We start from the raw sequence: 26,489 nt of genomic DNA, 5'->3' as shown, positions 1-26,489 counted from the left end.
ACCTTATTCATGGAGAAATAAGTGTGCTTAAGGCAAATCCTCTTCTCTGCTCATGTGAAAAACAAAACATTTTACAAAGTCCAACAGATAAGGGGGAAAGAAACCTTAATCACATGTTCTACCTTGAATTATTTTGAAATATACTATTAAATAAAAATCATATTTCCAAAGAGGTATGCCAGATCTCCATTTTACAAATAAGTGCCTTTCTTTTTTTAAATGTGCATAAATTCTCATGCTCACAGAAGGGTATGCTGCTTTGAGGAGTCTACAGACAATTTTGTGTCAAATTGGAACACAAATTAGGGACCATATAGATCCATATATCTCTTGCAGAAGAAGACATGATTTGCAAATGATATACAATTCTTATAATTACTTCAATGTACAAACAATTTTTAAAATTTTAAGAATTTAACTCAGAAAAAAATTTTTTCTTAACTTTTACATTTTGGAAGAGCTATGGGAACAACAGAATAAAGAAGGAATGAAAAGGAAAATATTTCTCAAAAAAAAAAATCCAGTTAATAGCACCTTGCAGAAAACTTGAATGTTAATCTGGAAAGTCAAAAATAAACATGACTAAAATAAAAACAGCTGCCTGGCTGTTTGTCAATATAATTCTTCATCACTAACAGAAACAATTCATATGGCACTTGGGATCAGGAAAGACTGCCCTTGTCTGAAAACAGTAGTGGGTTTTACAATCCAGAGTACAAATTACATGACTTGGTTATTAACAAAAAAATCAGCCAAAAAGTAAAGAGTAGAGATGAAAATGTAATGCTGGAAGGCCTGACATGCTGGAAAGTAAAAAAGAGATTGATCCATATAAAAGTATAGTCTGGAATATTCCAATAAAAAGTATTTTCTTCAGTATAAAATTTCAGGTAAAGTCAACAAAGCCTAGGGCAACCATAGTATACTTAATTCAACTCTAGCAGTTATAAAAGCTTTTCAAGAGTCTGAAAATTTACCTTCTGAGTTAACCAATAATGAAATATGCATAAAAACAATAACAGCTAAATTTCAAACAATAAAGCAAACACAACAACATGAAATCTTGAGGTGTCTATTCTAGGATTAGACGAATCTGTAGAAACACCAGAGAGATTCACCCATCTTCAGTACTGAAAATGTTTTCCTGGGAGCCACAATAGGAACACAATTCCAAAAATACTCCTAAACTGCCCAAACAGCAGATTATAAAGTGATGAAATGGAAAGAGTGCTGAATCAAGAATTACATTTCAATCTTAACTCTGTAGTTCACCAAAAATATAGGACAAGTCAACAATCTCAATTTCTGATAAAATTAATCATCTGTGCTAGAAATCCTCTAAGACAATGATTCTTAACTTTTTTTAATATGATGGACATATTTGGCTGATTGGTAAATCTTATGGATCTCTTCTCTTTAAATGCACAAAATAAAATATATAGGAATGCAAAGGAAAGTATACTGAAATATAGTTTTATAGGGGTGAGTGGCTGCATATTTAACAAACAAGTACACAGAACCCAGATTTAGAACCCCTGCTCTAAGGACCCATTCAGCTCTAGATGTATGTCCCCATAATTCATTAACCTAAGAGAAGTCTAAATATCTTCAAATATTAGGCCCCATAATCACAGATTTCTAAAGTTATATAGTACTAAGAGGCATTAGAGAGAAATCTAGGACCTTCAAGACTTCCCCTACATGACAGTTTGAAGTGCTATATCCTTTCTGGTTTAGGGATATCTTTGGCATCTGTTCCCTTCTCTCCTAATCACACAGAGACTCCCACAGCCTCTATCCTATTTGAGGCAGTCATCTATTCCTGATTACTTTCATAATTGTTTTCCATCTCCTTTCCATTCTTTCTTCAATTCATCCTCTATATATAGAACTGACAAGCTGATATTGTTAAAAGGCCATCTGACTATGTTGGTGCTCTACACAGAAGTTTTTGTTGCTTTTTGCTGTCTCAAAAATAAAGTAATCATGACATTGCATCTCTGCTCTCTGCACTTGCACTGATTGTCTCTCATGCCTATGAGCTCTCCCTGCACACCTCAGACACTCAGCGTTTCCATTTCCTTCAAGATTCATTTCAAATTTTTACTGTCTGCTGGAGGCCCTTCCTTGTCCTCCTTATTGCTCAATGAACCATACATAAGGGTTTTCTTGGCAAAGACACTGGAATGGTCTGCCAACTCCTTCCTTCCCTATAGATTAAGGCAAAGAGGAGTTGTGACTTGTTCAGAGTGTTCACACAGCTAAGAAGTATCTCAGACTGAATTTGAATTTAGGTCTTCCCTATTCCAGGGCCAGCACTCTATGCATTGAGCCACCCAGCTATTTCCAGCACTATAGATGGGAGATGAATTCTTAAATAAATAAGAAATAGAGACAGTAAGATATTACATGGGAAAATGGCTGCATTTAGAATCTTAAAAACACAGGTTCCTCGCACTGGGCAAAATTTAAATAGCACAGGGGATATTTTTCTAGTCTTAGTTTCTTCCTCTATAAAATGAGAATAAGAATAGCACCAATTTCATATGGTTATTTTAAGGATCAAACTAACATGAGAAACATTTTATAAATATAAACATGCAGTATGAATACTAGGTGTTTATTATTGCTATCATCATCATCAAGGTAATTGTAAAATAGATGGTTTTGACTACATGAAATTGAAAAGCTTCTGTGCAAATAAAGTTAATCTATCTAAGACAAGAAGGAAAACAGTCAAATATTTGGGGGAAAAAAATATTTCTAAGAGTTTCACATCCAAAACCTAGAAGTCCCCCATTAGCTCAAGCAAAGTGAAATGTATTATGTACAAAGTAATAGCAATATTGTGAGATGATTAATTATGAATATCTTTGCTATTCTCAGCAATACAATGATCCAAGACTACTCTGAAGGACTTATGAGAAATGCTATCCATATCCAGAGAAGGAACTGATTGTATCTGAATACAGATTGAAGCATAATTTTTTTTTAAACTTTTTTTTTTCTTAAGGGTTTTGTTTTGTGGGGGAGGGAGATCTATGTTCTCTTTCACAACATGAGTTTTGCACTTCACATGTGCCTTCTCTATGGGGGTGGTAGTAGAAAGAGAGAATCTGGAACTCAAAGTTTTAAAAACAAATGGGAAAAAATTGTTTCACATGTAACTGGGGAATATTATATATATTTTTTGCTGAGGCAGTTGGGGTTAAGTGACTTGCCCAGGGTCACATAGCTAGGAAGTGTTAAGGGTCTGAGGCCAGATTTGAACTCAAATACTCCTGACTTCAGGCTGGTGCTCCATCCCACCTGCCCCCACCTGCCCCAAATAAAAAATATTTAAACAAAACAAAAATAGAGTTTGATATCCAAGATCTAAACATCTTGAGAGAAGAGCAATATTATAACGCCAATCCCTAAAGTAGGTTAGGCAATTTTTCCTTATAAGGTATTGAGTCATTTCTAAAGAATCAGTTAGTTCAGAGGATTAAGGGACCGTATTATTGCCATTACTTCCTCATTACCTGGATACAAAGGAGCTATGACAAGGGTTTGGGGAGGAAGAAGAGGGAGAGACTTCCTCTGCTTGGCTGGTGAACTGAACCATGGTTCACTAAGTTAAATCAATCTAAGGGGTTTTCACTTCCTATCATTGTTGAATATCATTCTTTAGTTATAGCTAAATAAATCCTCCTCACTCCCTTTAAAAACAACAACAACAAAACTATGAGTGTTTCACTGTGTTTCAATATGAAATCTATGTGCCTAGTAAGTATAGACAAATACAATTAAATGCTACCCCTCCTTCAAGCCCTTGAATACATAGTATCATTGGAATACACATTCACTATCCCAGTTACATAGAGAAATGAAAGTTTAGAAAACATAACCGAGACCCCTATTCTTCTGAATTATATTAAAAATTACTAATGGAATTTATAGCTAAGTTTTTCTGCTTTTTCTATTCTACATTCTGAAACATATAAAAAGTAGAAGCAAATTTAGTATACATTTCCATTTCCATTTTAGAATTTATAAAAAAATTAATAAGATATTGGATTTTATTCAATTACTCACATATCAGGTGTTGGACATCTTATATATAATAGGAATACAGTAATAGGAATATACTGTTCCTCAGTCTTTCTGATCAGATTCTAGGCAGAACTCCTCACTACACAAGCCCTGCCCCTGCCCTCCTACCCTATCCATTTAGGAAAAGTTTTCTTTCTAGTTCTTAAGTTTGATGGATTCTTGAGACTCAATTAGTCCTAGGATACCTAAGCTGACATTCAGGAAGTGCTTCCCCTCTTCCCCCAATAGTATTTTATTTTTCCAAATATATGTAAAAATTATCAGAAACATTCGTTTTCCTAAGATTTTGTGTTCCAAATGTTATTGTTCCCTCCCTTCTTTCCCCCCTCCTCAAGACAGCAAGCAATCTGATATAGGTTAAATATGTGCAATTCTTTTTAACATATTTCCACATTTATTATGTTATGCAAGAGAAATCAAATTAAAGGGGAAAGAGAGAAAAATAAAGTGAAAATACTACGCTTCTATCTTCATTCAGTCTCCATAGTTCTCTCTTTAGATGCGGATGACATTTATCATCCCAAGTATATTGAAATTGTTTTGAATCATCACATTGTTGAGAAGAGTCAAGTCCATCATAGTTGATCATCACATAATCTTGCTGTTGCTAAATACAATGTTGTTCTGCTCAATCCATTCAGTATCATTTCATGTAAATCTTCCCAGGATTTTCTGAAATCAGTCTACTTATCATGTCTTATAATTTTACTCAGCCATTCCCTAACAGTTGGGCACTCACTCACTTTCCAGTTCCTTACCACCACAAAAAAAGCTCCTACAACGATTTTTGTAAATGGGTCCTTTAATCTCTTTTATAATTTCGTTGGGATGCTAACCTAGCAATGAGATTGCTGGGTATAGTCAGGAACCTATTTTTAAAAATATATTTTGATAACTATATTTCAAAATAATTAGTTTCTATTGGAACATTGATACATTGTTGGTGGAATTGTGAATATATCCAGCCATTCTGGAAAGCAATTTGGAATTATGCTCAAAGAGTTTATCAAACTGTCCATACCCTTTGATCCAGCGGAGTTACTACTGGGCTTATATTCCAAAGAGATCTTAAAGAAGGGAAAGGGACCTGCATATGCAAGAATGTTTGTGGCAGCCCTCTTTGTAGTGGCCAGAAACTGGAAACTGAGTGGATGCCTATCAATTGGAGAATGGCTGAATGGAGAATGGTGGTATATGAATATAATAGAATATCATTGTTCTGTATTATTGGAATATCATTATTCTGTAAGAAATCACCAACAGGATGATTTCAGAAAGGCCTGGAGAGACTTACATGAACTGATGCTGAGTGAAATGAGCATGCTTCAACAACAATACTATATGATGATCAATTCTGATGGACATGGCCATCTCCAATAATGACATGAACCAAATCAGTTCCAATAGAGCAGTAATGAACTGAACCAGCTACACACAGTAAAAGAACTCTGGGAGTTGAGCCACTACATAGAATTCCCCAATCCCTATATTTTTGTCTGCCTACATTTTTTATTTCCTTCACAGGCTAATTGTACACTGTTTCAAAGTCTGATTCTTTTTGTACAGCAAAATAACTGTTTGGATATATATATATATATATATATATATATATATATATCTGTTGTAATTAACTTATACTTTAACATATTTAACATGTATTGGTCAACTTGCCATATGGGGGAAGGGGTGGGGGGAAGGAGGGGAAAAGTTGAAACAAAAGGTTTTGCAATTATCAATGCTGAAAAATTACCCATGCATAAAATTTTTGTAAAAATTAATTAAATTAATTAAAAATAATTAGTTTCTTTTGTAAACACATGCACTGGATTTTCTGCATTTAAAAATATTTTTGAGGCTACTCCAGATTACCAGAGTCCATTATACCAAAAAAAAAAAAAAAAAAGTTAAGAACTTAGTGATCTAGTTAACTCTCTAAATGAGAAAACTGGGACCCAGAAACAATAAAACTTGCCCACCAGTCATATAAGTTAGTGGCTAGGACAAAAAGGAGCAAAACTCAAGTTACCTGCAATACTTTTCACTGAGTCTGCTATCAACATAATTATTGGCTTTCTGTCCACTTGAGAGCAGGTCCCCTGGCTTATTATGTCATTTATTATTCCATAAATTTTTTCTCTTTACTGATTCCTCTGGGATCCATCAGCTAAATGACTGAATTATTTAACCTTGGAGATTCAAAGTAGTAAAAGTGTAAATTTCAACAAAGAGTTTGACACGCTGAAATTTCATCATGTCTATAATAAGGATATACATTTTCCTATAATCTGACATTGCTGTTATATTAAATTATGAATTATAATACACTATAGGGGATCCTTCAGACTTGACAAGTTAATCTACCTCCCTATATAACTGAACTAGTACCAAAATTTAGTTGTAAAAGGAAATTAGCACTAAAATTAAATACTATTTTAAAATTTCATTAATCAAAGGAATAATATATATACATACATACATATATATATATATATATATATATCTGAGAAATGAATAGTCTTTAAATATCCAAGAGATAGACTTATAAAAGTTAATACTCTAAAACAACACAAAAATCATTATTAAGGTGTCTCATGTGTTAATAGTTCAAATTTCTTTCAGTTTATAAATTGAGTTTTTAAAAATTAATTCTCTTTTGTTAAAAATTACACATACCTAAAAATGGAAATAAAGATATAGTTAATAAAAGTACCATTTCTTCCCATATCTAAGTTTTTTACTTCTAGCTAGAGATGTCAAACAGTCCAATTCCAAAAAAGGAAGTTTCTCTGAGATAATCTGAGTCGCTTTTAATGCCTGAAGAATGCTTAAATACACAAACCAAAAAATGCTGGGCAAGGTTACAGAGTGCATCTTCAATCATTCTCTGAACTTAAGGATATGCCTCCATTAATTTATAGTGAGTGACCTTAGAGTCTTTAGCCCAAGGTCTGGGAAATATTTCAAACAGTATCTTCTAATTCTGTTATATAGCTATTCATAGTCAAAAGGTCACTGAATGTAGGCCAAAGGGGATGTAATCAGAACATGTATAGCTGCCAAGAATAATTCTATACAGAGCCAGTCACATCCCATTCCCCTGTTCACATTTGCTCACATTTGTCCATGTACACACAAAAAAAGACCATGTACAAAACCTGAAAGAAGAAAAAAAAAAGGGGGGGGTATATAAGGCCTCATATGGAGAGAGGGGAGGAGAGGAGAAACTTTCTTCTGGTTTCCTTCAATTAATCCTTCCCTTCCAATGCTATAGCTTCCAACTTCACTGTTTGTCCTAAGAAATACAAAATCAGTAAGGAATCGTAATTCACCATAAAAACAAAAGCAAAAAACCCTTTCATCAAAAGGATTTCCCAGAGTATATACTTCTGAACTGGGGGAGAGGGGAAGGAAGAAAACAGTTTGGGGATCATATTATTATAGATGATATTACTTGCCTTATAAGATAAAAAATAAGTTCAGAAGGGAAGTTAAGAATCATTGATTCAAGCTTATATATAAAGAAAATGTGGCCCAGAAAAATTAAATAGACTGCCTATGATTACACAGATGCTAAGTCAGCTAGTAGCAGAACAAGGGTCACTAATCCCCCCACTCTTTTCAGGCCCCAAGGGTATTGTGGAAAGGGCAAATGGAATCAAATGTTCCTTCATGTTAACAAATAGACAACTTCCTCTATGGATTTATGACTCTTGACTCCCACTGAAAATTTACAGAAATAAGATGAAATATGTTCGACAGGCTTAATATATTGTGACCTCTATCTGTACAAAACACTTGAGACAATGTGATACATAATTATATCACACATTCTGTTTTTAGTTTAAACAGACATGTTAAATGTCAAAAGGCAAGAGTAATTTGTCATTGTGATAAAAACAATCCAATTTAGACTCAAAAACTTAAGTCAACTGCATTTATAAAAACAAGGATTATGGAGAGAGAAAAAAACTCCAAAACATATTTAAACAATCTGCTGCCATCTTTCAGAATCTGCAGAATCTAGACACTTAATTTTAAGGAATACATATATAAATTCTTAAATTTATTCCTTAGGAAATGAAAAAAATAGTATTAAGCACCAAACAAATACAATATTATTGGAATTACTGACTTTATTAACATCAGGATTTTAACTATCCTTTCCTACCAGGATGTTTTCAGAGGCTTATTACCAATTTAGTTGATAATAAGATATTTTGCTTAAAAGTTTTCTCTCATAGCATTCTTTAACATCCTCTAAACAAATGAAAAAACTCCCCACATATCTTAAATTTCATAAATTTTAATCATAGTTTGATAATCTTTTCACTGGGTTAATATAGATAGTGAATCGGAGAAAACAGAGAACTAAAAAGTTAAATAATGAAGTATATTGACAGGAGCAACTACAGGAAAGGTCTGATTAGTTTTAGGGATAGTCAAATTTTACTTGATTTGTTAAAATTTCCAACCACCATAGAATCTAATGGTTGTAACACAGACATATAAAGCTCATTTTCAAATGCCAAATAGTGATTCTTCTTTTACCAGTCTATCAGTAGGTCATCTGATTGAACATTCAGTCCAGTCATAAAAGTAGTAATTTCCTGTAGGCCACTACCTATTACTGGGGAAAATCTTTCATATGCTATTTATAAAAACTTTTAATATTATTTGCCAGAGGGAACACATGTTCCAAGTACTTTTCTTTAAGAAACTATTCATAGAACATTGTTTGTGTGTGTATATCTATATATCTTCCAATGTTTGATATATGACAAATTTGGAGTCTCAGTTTTGCTATTGTAAAATGAGAATAATTCTTACAACTTACAAGAAAAGCAAAATATGTCAAGTGATGGAACACTGAAAAATTTCTATGCACACATGAAACAGTGATATAACTACTTAAATTTCCCACTTAATTATAAAGAAAAACAAGTATTTCCTAAGTTAAAACTTCTCCCAAGATATTCTGAGGCTCTTCTTTCCATCTAAATTAAACTTCTAACAGTACAATTGTCAATATAACAAAATTGATATTTCAAATTACATAAAAATATAATACATTATTTATTAACTAAAAAGCTCAAACTATTATTTACATGCAAACAATTTGCTCAAAATGCTAAAAGTTAAGGCAACAGAAAGTCTGATTCAGTTTGCAACTTCTGCTCAAAACTTTCCCTTAATTTACTTAATACAATTAACAGGTAAGTACAAACACAATGAGGTATATATAGATAGCTAATAGATTATAACATGCAACAACCAAAAACCTTTTAAAAATTACCAACCAAGAAATTCCAAGTAAAAGAAAGAAAAAAAAAAAAAAACAAACTTATCAATTCTTAAGAACCAAATTTGGCTTGAAATCCCAAGCATTACAAGTCATTGACAACATTCCTTTCTCAAATGCACAAGGGAAAAACTGCCCTTGTGCTACATGCCCTCTGACCTTCTACTGGCCTAATCCTTCTTTCTGGCTTCCAACAATGCTACTTCTCAGTTTACTGTTTTACAAGGGCACAAAGAGAAGTCCTAGGATCAGAACCATAATTATCAATGTTTCTACCAAAGATGGAATTATAAGATCACTCACCTGGGAATCAGCCATTGATTGGTGGAAGTAAGGTAAGAAGCCCTTCCTTACAGAATGTTGAGATTTCTAGACTGTTTAAGAATTGGTCTGGCAACTGTATAAATATGTATACATATATTGTATTTAACATATACTTCAACATATTTAACATGTATGGGACTACCTGCCATCTAAGGGAGAAGTAGACGGAAGGAGGGGAAAAATTGAAACAGAAGTTTTTGCAAGGGTCAGTGTTGAAAAATTACCCATGCATATATTTTGTCAATAAAAAGCTATAATAAAATAAACAAATAAATAAATAAAAATTAAAAAAAATAAAAAAAAAAAAAGAATTGGTCCGGCTTGAGGGTTTGGGAGGATGGGGAAGGGAAAGCAGAGCTGTGAAGAACACAGTGAGGTTTCTGGGCTATTGCAAGAATCAGGAGGCAGAAAAAGTTGCCACTCTCAAGTAACTAGGTAACCAGTCAAAGGAAGAACTGGGGGTTCAGGTGGAGCAAGGGGAATAAGCCCAAGGTTGATGCTATAAAGATCTCTAAATTCAACCCCTAGAGAAAATCTTGGGTTCTGCCTGGAACTGTCCATTAGTAGTTCCAGCCCAACTATCAAATGGGGCAATGTGTTTTAATTTAAGGAATGATGATAGCTCAGCTCAGCTCCCTTCCAATGACCTATTGTATTGAATCTTGAAACCATAAAATATTTTTTTCTTTTATACCAAGCATTTTCTCAAACTCTCCTTTTAAATGTACACACACACACACACACACACACACACACACACACACACACACACACACACACACACATATCCCTCCTTGTCAAATTAATGCAAATAAGGTTTCAGATGGTTTTCTTCTGACAGGGATCCTAAACCAAGGAACTTAGACTTTTATATTCGTTTGTATTGTTTGTATCAAAGGTAGGATACATATGGATTTTATATATATATACAATAATTAATTTATTTTGTAATCCTGTGTATTTTCATTTTACTCATTTAAAAAGACTATTCTTAGAAGGGGTTTATAGGCTTCACCAGACTGCCAAAGGGATCCACAATACCCAGAAAAGGTTAAGAAGTTGTGCAAACAAGGGAAACCAGGTGGCACAGTGGATAGAGTACCAGCCCTGAAGTCAGGAGGAACTGAGTTCAAATCTGACCTCAGACACTTAACACTTCCTAGCTGTGTAACCCTGATTGCCTCAACCAAAAATAAAAAGAAGAAGAAGAAGTTGTTGGGCAGACTAGAGAGCTATATCAGCACAGTAATACTAAGAAAAAGGGGGCTGGGGAGAAGGAACAAAGAGTACTTTTAAAAATATGTAATGGAAACTAAAAACAAATTTTATCCTCAATTTTCCCTAGAATGGGCACTGCCAAAAGAATTATTGTTAACTATCGCCACAAACCTCAGCAGTCTCAGATGACTGGATCCTGAACCAACAACTAAGCAGAGTCATGTATTCATTTCGTATATCAATTAATCAAAAGGCTTTAATGAATGAATGGAAAGCATTTAATAAACACTACATATCAAGCATTTCTGAGAATACAAATAGAAAAAGAAGCTAGTCTGCTTTCAAACAGCTCCCATTCTAATTAAGGAAGTTAACACATGTAGGATAATTCAACTGCAGAGGAGATAGAAAGGCCCAGGAGATCTTAGGACACATTAGGATGGTCTGCTCCACAAGAATGATCCATCACCACTATGGGGTAGGGAACAAAGGTAAGGGTCAAAGTAGGGAGGCTTCTCTTATATGCCATGCACTGTGTTAAGTAGTAAGATACAAAGACAAATGCTACACAGTTGTTGTAATCATTACTAGGATTAACATAGCACCTTCAGTTGCAAAGTGCTTTACAATATTATCTCATTTTATCCTCAGAATAATCCTGGGAAGCAAGTGATAGATATTATTACCCTTATTTTACAGATAAGGGAACTGAGATACAAAATGATTAAATGCCTTTTCCAGGGTCACACATAAATCCAGCCTAACTGAATTTATGTTTTCTTGATTCCAAGTCCAATATTATGTATTGTACCACCTATATGCCTAAATTTATATAGAACTTTAAAGTCTGCAAGTATTTTATAAATATCTCTTTTTATTCCTCCTATTTCATACTTTCAAGGAGTTTACATTGTATATGGATACAAAAAGGCAATTTCCACATTCTCCCTCTTACACATATGTCATAGATTTCAGTCAGTCAAATCCATGCCACATAGGGACAACCACAAATAGTATCCCAGTAAAGATATGGAAAGTAGGAAAAAGTCATATATCATTCTACTCCATCTCACCAATGGGTAATTAAATCTGTCCAGTAGTCAACCCAATAAATATTTTGTATGTGTATGTAGAGGGCTGAAACTCTGAATCAGACAAGAGAGTACTTAAAGCTAGCTATGCAATATGAGACAATGACTCTATTTGCATATATTGGCTTTCCTCACAATTGGTGCTTGCTGAATTTTTGGTAGTAAGATAATCGTAAGCAAGGATTGGAGGGTGGAAGGAAAAAAGTGAGAGAGACTTAGCTGCAGGACAAGGAGGAGGGAGGCTGGAGACTCCAGATTCCAGAATCCAGGATACATCCTTCACTTCTCCCCCTAAAGACCAAAGACTTTGATTTATCCTGACTGTGGCTGATCCTGAAGTCCTCCAGGGAGCTAGCCAATACTTTACATGTGTATATCTCAAAAACAATGAGTAAACTAAAGTTACATAAGAAAAAAAAATTATCTTCAGTTGGCCAGAGAAACAGGAATTACAATCCTCAATTACATATGCAACAAAAACTTAGCCAAATATGCAAAGCAAACTCTAAAGTAGTGAAATAAATCATAGACAGGTTACCAAACAAGAAAGAGCCCCAGTATGAATCAGTAACAGATTACTACTAAGGATCGAGGACTTCTGAAAGATTAGTTGATAAATGATGAAATTTTTCGCCAGAACAATTCATGTAACTATTTCCTATGTGTCAAGTTTTAGATCCATATTGCTGTAATAAGGATCCATACAAATGAAATCACAGATGAATACATTTTCCAGGAAATATAATATTTGGGAAAGGAAGAAAACATAAAATTCTTAACTGATTCATGCATAAAATATTTTTCAAATGTTTTATTTCCTAATTTTTAGGACATTCTGAAAGATAAGAATAGCTCTAATTGACCTAGAGGTTTAGCAAATTGTTGAAGAAAATCTTTCATGCCATTCTGAAAAAGATTAAGACTTGGGTTATATGGCAATACAAGTAAGCAGTTTCAGAGCTAACTGAATGATGTCACAAAGCATAATCATTACATTTCTCCATCAATCTGAAAGATCTCCAGTGAAATGAGAAGGAGGCAACCATTCCTACCCCTGTAATAGGCACCAAAGGAATCCTTAACCCGTTGGTAAATGGATTCTGAGGCCAATTTCAATAACTTTAATAAGAATATAGGTGAGGTCTTATACTTAAGTCCAAACAATGAAATTCACAAGTATGAGATGAAATTGTGGCCACACAAGTTCATCTGCAATAGCAGCCAAAAAAAGGAAATAAGATCTTAAATTGCATTGCTAGAGACAGTGTCCAGATCTAGAGGGGATGACAGCTCTGCTCTGTTCTGCCCTATGTAGACCACTTCATGAATACTGTGGTCAATTCTGGGCACTCCATTATAGAAAGGACATTGATAAGGTAGAGAACGTCCACAGGAGAGCAACCAGGATAAAGGATTTGAGTCCACATCACAGAAAGATTCAGTGAAGGAACAAGGAATGTTTATCCTGGAGAAGACAAACTTTCACAATCTTCAAGTATTTAAAGGGCTTTTATGTGGAAGGAATGGATTAAAAAAAAAAATTATCATCTTGACCCCAGACAGCAAAAACAGGAAGAATGGATGGATGCCACCTTTTATATAAGGCCTGTCTTGATACTTCCAGTTTCTACAGCCTCCTCTAAAAGTACCTGGTACTATTTTAATATTTTCTTGTAAGTATATATTGTATCTCCCCAAAGAATGTAAGCTCTTTAAGGACAAAGACTATTTTAACTTAGTGTCTATAGAGCATTATCATACTATATATTGATGTTCATTGGTTAAGGTTGCAAAGAACCAAATTTAGATTTGGAAAAAAAAAAAAAAAAAAGCAAAAGTCCTTGACAAATGGAACTGTCTGAAATCTATTTCCTTGTACTTTATGTCTTCAAATGATCATTTCTCAGGTGTGCAGCAAAGGGGATTCTTGTTCAGCTTTAGGTTATTAGACTAGAGAGCCTTTGAGATCTCTTTCAAAAATAAAATTTGATGATACAAAATATGTTGGTTACATTTTTTAAAATTTATATTGTGTCAAGAAGTGTTCCAAAGAATATTAGTATAGTATAGTATCTATATCTACTTTGTACTTTCAAAAAGATGGGGAAAAGAATCCATGGAAAATTATATTCAAAACATTCTTGTCCAGAGATTATCAATCCTAATTCTCTGATGTATATTTTAAATGATATTATGAATAGAAGAGAGGAAAAAAAAAAAAGATTGAATAGAAGGAGAATGTGTCTTTATAGGCTAATAATATTCCAAAGTGCTTTTTTACACTACATATTTGTAATTTGGGTCAACATGCTCTATAGTAGACTGGATTCTAACAACAATTATATATTTTATGTATGCATACATATGTTTTACATATGTATAAAAACATATACATACATGTATTATTTCTTAAACTTAGGAATATTTTTATCTTTTCCATCCATGTAATTATAAATTGGCAAATAAACTGAAGGAAAAGGAATCAAGTTTTCTGTTATTACTTAAAAGGTAACTAGCATGTTATTATTATTTTTATTAACTTACAAATTAGGTGTTGGAAGATAAAATAAAGAAAAACGAGAAATTTTTAAATGGAATGGAACGAAGTTTGGAAAGAAGCAGAGACAAGTACCATAGTTTTAAAAGAAAAATAAAATTTGAATGTTACATGTATGTATGCATTTTTAAAAACAAGTGGTATAAAACATAGGTTCATGTTTTCATACCTCATAGGAATGTTGTGAGAATCAAATGATATAATAATTGTTTTTTAAAAAAACAGCACGGTGCTTGGCAAAAGTATCGTATATGTATGTATATGTGTATATATTTATTTACCCTTCATATAGAATCCTCTTTTTGTATTCTGATGTGTATATGCTTTGGTATATGTATCTTTTATTTCAAAATGAAAGATTTAATTTATTTTTTTTAATTTAGGGACTATTCCATTACAGTAGACTAGAGAACTTTTCACCTGTCTTCACTTGATTCTTCCATCTCTACTCATTTTCAACCTATATCTCTTCTATCTTTTGTGGCTAAATACCTTGAAAAGGTCATATGACAGATGCCTTTATTTTTTCCCTTTTCAATCTCTTTCAATCCCTTACAATCTGACTTCTGAGACTTCTCTCTCCAAAGTTACCAATGTTCTCTAAACAGACAAATCCAACTATCTCTTCTCAATTCCTATTCTCCTTGAACATTACTGATCTCTTCTCCTTGACAATCTCTCTTTTCTCTAGGTTTTTAGGATACTGCTCTTTCCTGGTTTCCTCCTACCTTTCAAACCACTCCTTATTTCCCTCTGCTGAGTCTTCTTCCAGATTAGAATTATGATAAGTATCCTTCAGGCCTCTGAACACTCTTTTCATCTTTCTCTCTCTATTACTTCAGTTGCTGGTTTTATCAGTGCCTCTCTCTATCCTGAGATCTATTCCTATTATTCAGAATCTATCTATTCTGCCCTCTTTGCTGACCTCCAGTCTTATATCTCTTAACCTGCCATATTGAACTGGATGTTCAGTAGGCACCTTAAAACTCAGCATGCCCAAAACAGAACTGATTATCTTTCCTCCTAAAGCTTCCCTGTCTCCTAACTTACCTATTATTATAGAAGGCAACACCATCCCTACTAGTCCCCTCCACCCCAAGTTGATAACCTAAGGACTCCTCACGATCTCTTATCCAGTATATCTTAGCTAGTCTCTTATCAAGGACTGTTAATTAATTTCACCATTCCACTGTCTCTCAAATATACCTCCTTCTCTTCTCTGACACTACCACTATTCTGGGGCAAGCTTCTACCTCATGCCTGAACTCTTGAAATAATCTGCTTCAAGTCTCTCCCTATTCAAATCCATTCTCCATTCAGCCAGTAAAGAGATTTTCCTGAAGCACAGATCCAACCATATCTCAATAAGCTTCAATTGTTCCCTTTGACCTCCAGGATCAAAAATTCTATTTAACATGCAAAGTCCTTCATATTCTAATCTTCTTACACTTTGATAGGGTTCAGTTGTTATTCAGTCCTTTGTGACTTTTTCATTCCACATGGGGTTTTCTTGGCAGAGATACTGCTTTCTCTAACTCATTTTACAGATGAGGAAACTGAGGCAAGCAGGGTTAAGTGATTTGCTCAGTCACATAGCTAGTAGGAGTCTGCAGCCAGATTTGAACTCAAGAAAATGATTGATTCTTCCTGATTCAAAAGAATCTGAAGTTCTATCCACTTAGCCATCTAATTGCTATTCTTACACTTTATTCTTCAAATATTCTTCAATCCAATGCCACTGGACTCCAGGTTGTTTGAAGAACAAAACACTCCATCTCTGTTGTAGCCATTTTCTTTGATTGCCCCCTGTGCCTGGATTGTTCTACCTTCTCCTCTCTGCCTATCGGCCTCCTTGGCTTCTTTTAAGTCCTAACTAAAATTTGAGGCATGGAAAATAACCATGATAAGTACAAAAATTCATTGCACATTGGAGATACTCAATACTATGTGCTGAATCAGTGAGTCCACAGTAATATACTCCTTTCTACCCTTTATAATGAACCAACATATAATTATATGTCCCTAAGAAATACACTGAGTTACTATGTATTGTAAGTGGGCAAAGAAAAAGGGAGAAGGGGGGAAATGGCTTAAAAGGTACCTTTTTACCTCCCAAACTATTTACCCCATAAAGGAGGGACTCATTTTATGACAGAACATTTTCTATACAAAATCTAGCCAGTTTGAATTCAAAATCTAAACCTAATCTGACTTTTACTACTAAAGCTTTTTCTAAATTTATCAAGAATCAGAAAAGTTTCTTTTAATAAATCCAAAGAATGGGAACTTAGAAGAATTTTGCATAACAAGGTCATAAAAAAATCCCAAATTTCAATTTTAGTGTACTACATTTTAACAATTATGTGTATACAAATGTATAATACAACAATTTCATCATGTGGAATATCAAATTATGCCTAAAATGTGGCTTTGGATTTTGCAACTAGTTTTCTAGTTCTCCTTCTAAAATATGTTGGCAAAGACTTAAACCTTACTCGACTACAATGAAACCCATCTCCACATTCCATGGCTTTAGGGCAATTCCAAGACTATAGGGTCATAAAAAGACAGACCTCAAACTCCTGCAGCCAAGCAATCATTAGAAGGATGGGAAATTGAAGACAATAACATTTAATCATGCTGTTATAGTAATCTGAGGGCTCATTAAAAAATAGTCTGCAGAATTTCCTATTCTTACTTTAAGACTTCAAGAAAAGACATATGAAAAGCTCTACTAGGAGAAAAATGTCCAAAGTCATATGGGATGTCAGTATTTTATAACAGATGAAGTAGTTTAAGATTCGAGTGTTGCTACAATCAAATCCCTATAAAAGAAAAATGTTTACAAATCCTAAAAAAATAGAATATTTATCTGCTACAATAAAATTCTAGTGCACAAAAAAGTTTGTAAAGTCTCAAGTATCAGGATTTGATTGATAAACATACCATCATTTTTGTGAAAGAAAGCTATGTTGGTTTTAGATATAACAGAATAGGAATAATAAAAATAAAAACTACCTTTCCTACAAATATGCAGACTATATCAAGGCCTCTAAATAATCTAAACTGAGATTGAAATGGGTGGATTATGGGATAATTTTAATTTTAGATCATATCATGATACTGGGAATTAGGAAATTTCTAGTTCAATGAAATTTTTCATACCAATCCAGCATAGCTGATATAATATAAAGATGAATTTTAATATAAGGGAGTAATACAACAATTTGATCCATCACAAACACTATAATATAACAATGTATAAGAATAAAGTAACATAACTTACAAATGAGTAATTTTGTGACACATTCATAAAGTAATTTATCAAATAAATAAGTGCATTATTTTGTATTGAAGAGCATCACAGGTCATGTTTAAATAAAATTACAAAAGGTTAAACATCATTACAAAGTGCTGTCATAATCAGTATAATAGAGCCTACATTCTCTGATTCTCTCCATTTTTCCCCTCCTCCCCAATTCCAAAATGAACTGCATGCTCCAAAGCACAAGGCTGGAGAAGGTCACAAGAGATTGCAGAGACTTTTGTAATAGAACAGAAATAACTTAGCTGCTTTGTTGCCATATTCTCTTTTAATCAGCATGTTTGAAAACCTTTAATTAGCACTCTGGCTACTAAAGGAAAGCATTTCTAATTTGCCAGGAAAGAAGAAAGGTGGAGAACCCACATATATACACAATGTTCTGTTGTATCAGAATCACAACATGAAACTTTTAAAATTATCAGCCCAGGAGGCTGAAAAACATTAAAAAGAAAATAAAGAAAAAGGAAAACAAGCTACCAAAATCTTACACAGACATCTCCTCGTATTAATAGACCAAAACAACATCAAAATCAACTTGTATTGCACCTAAAGTAGTGTGTCCACAAAGAAAATCCTTAATCTTTTTTTTAACCCACAGCAACAAAATGAAAACAATTGTGTGCAATATTTAATACAGAATAATACTCCCAAAACAAGATACCATCTTCAGATATTCATTACTATATTTATCAAAATTATTCAACAGGAGAAAAGCTATCATACTGAAAACAAACATAAATCATTAACCAAAAATATCCACAATTCTATCAAACTCTGGAAGGGATTCATACTGAAAAATGACATACAAATTGACCTCCAAGGGAAAAAAGATAAGAATTGACTAAAAATAAAAGCAGGATTTATTTCACTCTTTCACCAAAACAAACAGTAATATATTTAATAATTTATAAACAACTGGACAAGTTGATTAATGGAGATATCACCATTTTATAAAAGAAAGAACCTGATTCAAACAAGTCAAGTGAATTATTCAAGATCATACAGCTGCTAGTAGGAGCTTGGGGGGAGGAATTCAAAATCAAGTCCTTTACATGTCCATTTTCTTTATATTTTTACATCTTTTTTTCAAAAATGGATGAATGAGGGACAACTAGCTACCTGGTGCAGTGAATAGAACGCCAGTCCTAGTGTCAGGAGGACCTGACTTCAAATTCCATTTCAGACACTTATTAGCTGGGTAACCCTAGACAAGGCACTTAACCCTGATGGCCTCAAGAAAAAATGAATAGAAGAATGCTCTTTATAAGAAGCAACTAAATCACACAACTTGCTAGATAAGTTAATAGTAATATAGCCTACCAGTTGTCTAATATGCATAGCAGTGGATCAAAACACAGGATATATTATAAAATCAAAATGAAATATTCTCTCAAAAATAAATAACCAAAATATATAAATATAATATATACATACATATATATTATAAGAGAAAGTAAATAATTAATTCTCAGAAGTGTTTGAGTTTTGATCATTTCATTGCTTACCCATGATCTCCACCAGGAGCAGAGGACATATAATACAGTGAAATAAATTACTGTTTTCCCATCTATAAAATGACAGAGGTCAGACTTTATTGGATCCCTTTTCAGCTCCAAAATCTTAAGATGTTGCAAGTGACCAACATGGAATTTTGAGAACAGAAAGGGACCTAAAAAAACATGTCATTCAACCAATTTTTCATTTTACAGATGAAGAAACTGAAGGATGGAGACTGACTCATTAAAGTCACACAACTAATTAGTGACAAAGTTTGGACTAGAATTCAGTTTTCAGCCCCAGTGTTTTTCCCATTATATAAAGTAGAATTTCAAATAATTTTGTTTAGGGACAAATATTGAAACTTATTGCTAAAAATGTTGGCTTGGTAAAATCTGTGTAATTTAATCTCTTTAATTCATCATTCATTTAATCTCTTTAATCTCATCATTCTTTCTGAATAATTAATAATTTGCTGTATGTTCACATCATAAGAAACAAACCTTCTGCAGTATAAACAGGAGTATACTCAAACAGCTTCATTCACAGAAAGATTTGGCTCTATTAATTAGGTACCACATGATGCAATTGACATCTGTTTAAAAGCTGTAAAAATATGCTTACACTAGAGATGGTCAAAGGCATGTTGAAGTCCTTGCCACCTTGAAGTCGAAAGCCCCAAGGAGCTGGGCCAACCAAGGATACGCTGTAGTTGCTCATGATTCTTGTATTTCAAAGTCCACTTTCAGATAATAAAAGTATCTGCGAAGGATAATAAAAAACTAATTAAACAATTTATTGAAAAACCTAAGTCATCTTTAAGTAGCCTATTTTAAAACAACATGATAGGGACAGTAGGTAGCACAGTGGTTAGAGCTAGAACCCCGAAGTCAGGAAGACCTGAGTTCAAATCTGGCCTCAGACATTTAACACTTCCTAGCTATGTGATCCTGGGCAAGTCACTTTAAACCCCAAGTGCCTCAGGGAAAAAAAAACCATAATAATGTTTAGGAGCATATGAAGAGAGAGAGAGAGAGAGAGAGAGAGAGAGAGAGAGAGAGAGAGAGAGAGAGAGAGAGAGAGAGAGAGAGAGAGAGAGAGAGAGTGTAAAATGGGAGCTATATTAAACTCTCATAAAATTTCCATCTAAGAAAAGGAATCCAAAATATTATATGTAAATTACTACAGGTCTACCAGTTTCCATAGTATGAAAATTCCATTCCAGAATATATTTTTAGACATGAACATTTTTACAACTTGCTGCAATTCAATTTTATTACATGTGGCTACATTTATAACAAAGTGCTTGGAGTATTCTTTTAATGCACATAGAAAAGAGCAAGATTCTATTTCAGACTTAATTTTAGATGATCTCTTTTGACTGTAGTTGGCAAGAAGTTTTTAATTCTACTTCAGTCAAATTCTGAGTTCCCCCGTAATACATGTGAGGAGTCCTACAGCTTATAAATCAGAGGGATTCAGCATCCTGATTTTCAAATATCAAATTCTTTCAAATTGCTTTCTTTTAAAAACAATTACCACACTATATGATGCAATCTATTGTTTGTAGGACTTTTGCTAACTTTCAAAGTCTACATCAACTTTTCCCTAATATAGGTAATGCTGTATTACATGAATATTCTAATCAGGGTCTTGAAGGGGAGAAGGAAGAAATAAGGTGAGAGGGCGTGTATAAGCCAAACTTAAAAGAGAAATCCCATGGACCACAAGGCTAGAAGAATGGCTTCAAATACAAGATCTGCTACTTAATATCCCGTGAATTAAGTAGACAAGTCACTTAACTCTTCTGTGCCTCAGTTTCTTCATTTGTTGGATGACGGGTTAGATATAATGACCTTGAAAATCTTGCTATTTCCTTAATCCTATGATTACTATAAAACATTGCAGGTAAGACTTTGGATGCTTGATAAAGGAAATTATGGGAAAATCACAACCAAGCAGATAAAGTATGCCCCTCTTCTCTTTTAACCACTATGAGCCCAAAGTTGTATTTTATTCTACAAAAACAGTAGAACATTTAGATGATTATTTGGGAATAGAGGAAAGGTTTAAGTCAATAGTGAAATATGAATCACTGAGGGTCCTAAAACCAAAAATTGCCTGCCTATCCCAGACTGGTTTTTGCTTTTCATAAAGGGAAAGTAAGCAAAAAATACTAAATCTTGGAAGATGCCTCTGCCAAGGATCAAAGTTAAATAGATGAAACTAGGTTACAGATTACAGAATCCTAGACTACATTTTCCCCCCAGGTAAATGATATTGAGTTAGGGCCAAACTGGGAAAACTGCTGTGAACAAATGAGGATATTACCCAAATGCAAAAAGCACTAAGCAGTGATATATAACCTTGTGTTTTCCCGGTTCTAAAGAAGAAATTCTTAGCAGTGATTGTTAAAGAAAGGTCTTAGTGCCAATTCAGAAAACCAAAGATAGTGGTGTCTTCCTTCCACCACTTAAAAAAATGACCTTGTATTTTACAGGTACAAATACATCCAACTGGTTCTTGATTTCCTGTGCCTTTTAATATCCTTTGCATGAAGATTCATGTAACATGAGCATAAACGTTTGTAATTATTTAACTTGAGGTTTCTTTTTTCTTCCTTCACTACTGAACATTTTGTACCAGCAATGTCAAAATAAATATGTATTGTACTTTTCTCCAAGTATATATTTTTCTCCAAATTTTAGCTCACCTTAAAATATAGTTAAGTCTAATCATTATTAGTGGCATTTCTTAGGCTATGATGAAAACCATTATGTGACAGCTCCCTCAAAACTTAACATACCAAGCAAGCAGGAAATTAAATTTAAAAATGTCCAAAAAATTGGATTTTTGCATGTATCTAGGTTCTCTTCTTTGGGTAGTCAAAACAATCTGCAAAGAGGTTGCAGCCAGTAAGGAACAATACATACACACAAGAAGCTTAGTATCTATCCCCCACACTTCCAGAATTCCAGAATCCCAGCTGCCTTTTAAGAAGGGGAAAAAAAAAAACACTCGCTGAACACCAGAAGTTAATGAAAATAAGCAATAACCTAAACAGAAAAACTCTGCTCTATCAAAACATTTCTAAGGATAGGTTCAAAGTTTAAAAAAAACAAACAAACAAACAAACAAAACAAAACAACAAACAAACAAAAAAACAAACCAGGAGGTTAGAGCAGAAGAGCTAAAAAGCAACAGGCACAGGATGAAAGAGGTCGGCCAGGCAGCTCTCCATGAAGCAGGATCCCAGTTCACCCTGTTGGCCAAATAAGGCTCAGGAGCTGGCTTTCAGAGTAGGCTGATTTCAGACGCCTTGACAGTCAGGAAGCCCGAACCCGAGGATCAGAGGGAGCGATCACACCCTAAACCTGCCCAACCCAGCTCAGCTATGAGTTTGTTTCCTGAGCACTTGCTTTTCCCCCCGGCCTCTTCCCTTTTATTTTCCCCCACTTGCTGTCAAAGACAGAATTTTTAAAAGACATCTAACACGGAAAAGAAAAAAGGCACTTATTAAATACTAGGCACTATCTGGCCCTGGGAATAGACACAAAACGGAACGCCTCTGACTTCGAGGAGCTCACAGTAAGGCTTGCATTTTAAAAATTAATTAATGAGGCTTTACTTTATTGCTGGTTCGACTGGAATTGGCCACAAACCGGTTACACTTCTATAAATATTTAATAAACAACCTTCCCCTAACTTCCCGGCTCTCCCCCTCCTCCTAGAGAAATACCAATTAAAGTAACTAGCAAAAAATGTAAAAGAAGACACCGCCTAGGAGCCAATCCCTGCGGGCGGCCTGACAGACTGACTGACCCGCAGGCTGAGCGGAGCGGGGGAGGCTTCTGGGGCTTTGCCCGGAGGCTCTTTCCGCTTCGGGAAGAATGGGTAGGGTTGGGCTGGGTTGGGCTAGGCTAAGGTGCCGGCGCCGTAGCCCGCGCTCCCGCTCCCGAGCGGGCTCCCACCGAACTCCGCGAGCAGTAGCTACCGCTCCTCTCTCTCTTCATCCGATAGGGCCTCCGTCCCCCGGGTCCCGGGGAGAAGCCACAAACCTCCAGGGACCGCCTCCTCCCAGGGATCACGCCACCGCCCAGCTCCCCGGAGCCGGTAGCTGGCCCCCTCACTCCCCAGGGCTCCCGGCGCACTAGCCAGAGCTAACTAGGGCAGTACGCGTTCTGGAGAGGCCAGTGCTGGCTCCTGGGGCCGAAACCGAGAGCCGGAGCGGGGCTGAGCACCTGAGGATCCCACACAACAGCAGGACTTTCAGCGCTCGCTCCTCCTTGCTCCTTCACCGACCTCTCTTTTCCCTCTCTTCCTCAGTTTCAGGGGTATTCATCCGCTGGTTCTCCCGACAACTCAACTCCGCGGCCGGGCTGCGGCCCTCCGGCCGCTTCCTCTAAAGCCCACACAGCTTAGTCACTCACCTAGAGGCAGGAGCTGCGCGGTATCAGGCGGGGGTCAGCGCTGACAAGTGACTGACTCCCAGGGTGTGTGAGCAACTCTCCCAGCGAGCACTTCCGTCTCCACTTTCTCCCGCAGCTCCTCCCACGACCCGGCCCGGGGGAGGGGGGGGAAGGGGGGAAAGTACTCCGCTCCGCCGGCTCCAGGGGCCACTCCCCTCTAGGGATAAGGAAGGCTGCCCTGGGAAATGAGCGGAGGAAAATAGCTGCGCTAGGAAAAAAGCTTCCAGGAAAAGAATGTTGTAAGGGAGCGTTTGAAGCGCAAGTTTTCTACCTCAAAAACCAGGACTATAAATTACAAAGATGTAGGTATCTCCGTTTGTCTTTGCATTTTCTCTTTATGTCTTGGGTTTATAAGGCAATCGGATTGGTAAATTTTTTTTTACTAAAAATGGAGTGCCCATGGCTAAGATTTCCCCGTCACGCAAAGTCAGGGCTTATTCTTATTGTATAGGAAATTCCAATGCGCTTATAGAATCTTGGTGCAATCTACATCCATTGAATGAAGGAAAATGCCAGTAATCTCATATTTAAATGGAAGGAAAGGTAACTCCTCGAAGGAGTGAAGAAGCTTGGGAGAAAAACAAGCCATGGCAGTTGTATCACACTGTATGGCTTTCACAATGCTTCACATCACTTATTAAATTATAAACACACTCCCTAGGCGTGAGGAGTAGTGAAGAGATGAAGAGTGGACACAGTCCAGACATACAGTGAGAAATGCCCCATGTGCGCTTAGGGATCTGGCACTCTAAGCCTGGGCTTTATATTTGTAGATGTATAGATTGGAAGTCAGGTACATGGAGATGATAACCGAACACCAGAAAAACTGACTGGAGGGGGGGGTGCGGAGAGAAGAGAGAGAGACCTGGATTGTAGTTTTGAGGAATAACCATAGTTACAGGAGGAAATGAAGGAAAGCCTTCTAAGTTAATAAAATGTGAAGAAAATGAAATAAAGAACCCAAAGAAGGAAATTTTCTAATAATAAAAAGTAAGAGTTAGAGGTAGACAGGCACTGAACTATAAGGAGAGAAAAGAGAATTTTTGCCTCAGCATTTGTTGATCTTGAAGCACAGGAATAAGGAGATTAGAATCTGGGAATGTGCTTACTACAGATATAGGTCCCATGTATGGTAAGTCCTAGAGTCCTATGATGACTGAATATAGAATGAGGATTTACTGCCTCTCACTCCCAGGGAGTCAATATCTTTAATAATTTTGAGATTCTGATGACTAAGGAAGAATAAAATACTGGTTAAATTCCTGGGTAATAACTCAGGCTCTGTACACAGAGAGGAAATTGTGCAGAGATTATAGCAAATAAAATATATCCATATAGAAGATACACTATACACTCAATGCCTGATCCCTAGAAATATACTCCCAATTCCAATCCCATCCTCACTCAGTACTTTTTTTTATGAAAAAGAAAAAAAAATGATCAAAACTTATCAATGCACAGGAAAAATTGGACATATGTACAATTATCCATACATGTGGACACTACCCTCTATCCATGTGGTATTTTTAATGACTTAACATTTTTCCTGAAACAAAAGCCGATTTTTAAAAATAATATTCTTCAAGTGTTGTCACATAACTCTAGTCATAGAATATTATAGTTTCTGGAGAATTAAAGTTGAAGGTCAACCCAAGGGTGAGTGAGAGATGTGGGGTAGGTGAGAATAGGCCACAACCCCTTACCAATCAAGAATTGCTTTAAAGAAACATTTTCAAAGATGAAATCAGAGAGATGTATGATCCAAGAAGATGAGCTGGTCATGAGACAAGATGTGGGACAATAGATATTGTCTATGTGTTCTATTAGTAGCTACACAATATCATGAGATCCAGAAGAAAGTTGTAGTTAGACCCCCTAGAGATGATTAATTGGAGAGTTCACTTAGTATCTTAGAGTTCTTAGACATTTCTTTGAATCCCCCTTCAAAGAATACATTCTAATACCACTTTCCAAATCCACTCCTATTTAGTTTTGTTAAATAGGACAACCTGTTAGACTTCATAAGGTGTGTATAGTCTTTTAAGCACCTTATCTTCTCACCATTTTGTGACCTGGCAGAAAACAGATGCTTTTGTAGTACATTTGTAGAAGCCAAGTATGTTGTTGTTAGTAATTTAACTGAAAACTTTGGCAAGAATACAATGGTGTATGATGCAATGTGCTGAGCGCTGAATTTGATATTGGAGAATGAGGGTTCAAATCATTGCTCTGTTACTTAATTATCTGTGTGATGTTAGGCAATTGCTTAACCTCAGTGATAACAATAGAAAGAACACTGACTGAAGATTTAAATCCTATTTTGATGCTTATTATCTACATGACAAGTATCTCTATGCCTCAATTTACTTACCTGTAAAATGAGAGAATTGGATTAGAAGTCCTATCCAGCCTTAAATTAATGAGTCTATGATGTCTATGTTTCAATTCTCTCATCTATAAATGAGTATTTTGACTAGATAATCTATAGATAACCTATAGGATTCCTTTCCACTCTATAATTATAATACTAAACTTTTTGTGCTCCTGAAATCTAGCAAAGTACTCTGCACAAAACAGGGAATTAACATTTGTTATATGAGTGCATGTTTTTTTT

At 35.2% G+C, this 26,489-nt stretch overlaps 1 protein-coding gene across 7 annotated transcripts in view; it reads right to left on the bottom strand.

Moving 5' to 3' along the window:
- Positions 1 to 23,971, bottom strand: part of PDLIM5 (PDZ and LIM domain 5) — a 246,660-nt gene extending 222,689 nt beyond the window's left edge. For 3 of the 7 annotated variants that reach the window (XM_074272913.1, XM_074272915.1, XM_074272916.1), the window contains exons 1-2: positions 23,837 to 23,955; positions 20,031 to 20,168 (exon numbers count right to left, since the gene is read on the bottom strand). In XM_074272913.1, coding sequence (XP_074129014.1) covers positions 20,031 to 20,126 — 96 coding nt within the window. In that variant the 5' untranslated portion in view covers positions 20,127 to 20,168; positions 23,837 to 23,955. Of the gene's footprint in view, positions 1 to 20,030; positions 20,169 to 23,708 lie in introns of all 7 variants that reach the window. The other 4 variants (XM_074272910.1, XM_074272912.1, XM_074272918.1 and 1 more) reach the window with 4 other exon arrangements.
- Positions 23,972 to 26,489: the final 2,518 nt, after the last annotated feature.

This window comes from Sminthopsis crassicaudata, chromosome 6 (genome assembly GCF_048593235.1).
Source record: "Sminthopsis crassicaudata isolate SCR6 chromosome 6, ASM4859323v1, whole genome shotgun sequence".
NCBI lineage: Eukaryota > Metazoa > Chordata > Mammalia > Dasyuromorphia > Dasyuridae > Sminthopsis > Sminthopsis crassicaudata.
Note: the sequence above shows the minus strand (reverse complement) of the source record. Positions and strands in the feature narration are given on the sequence as shown.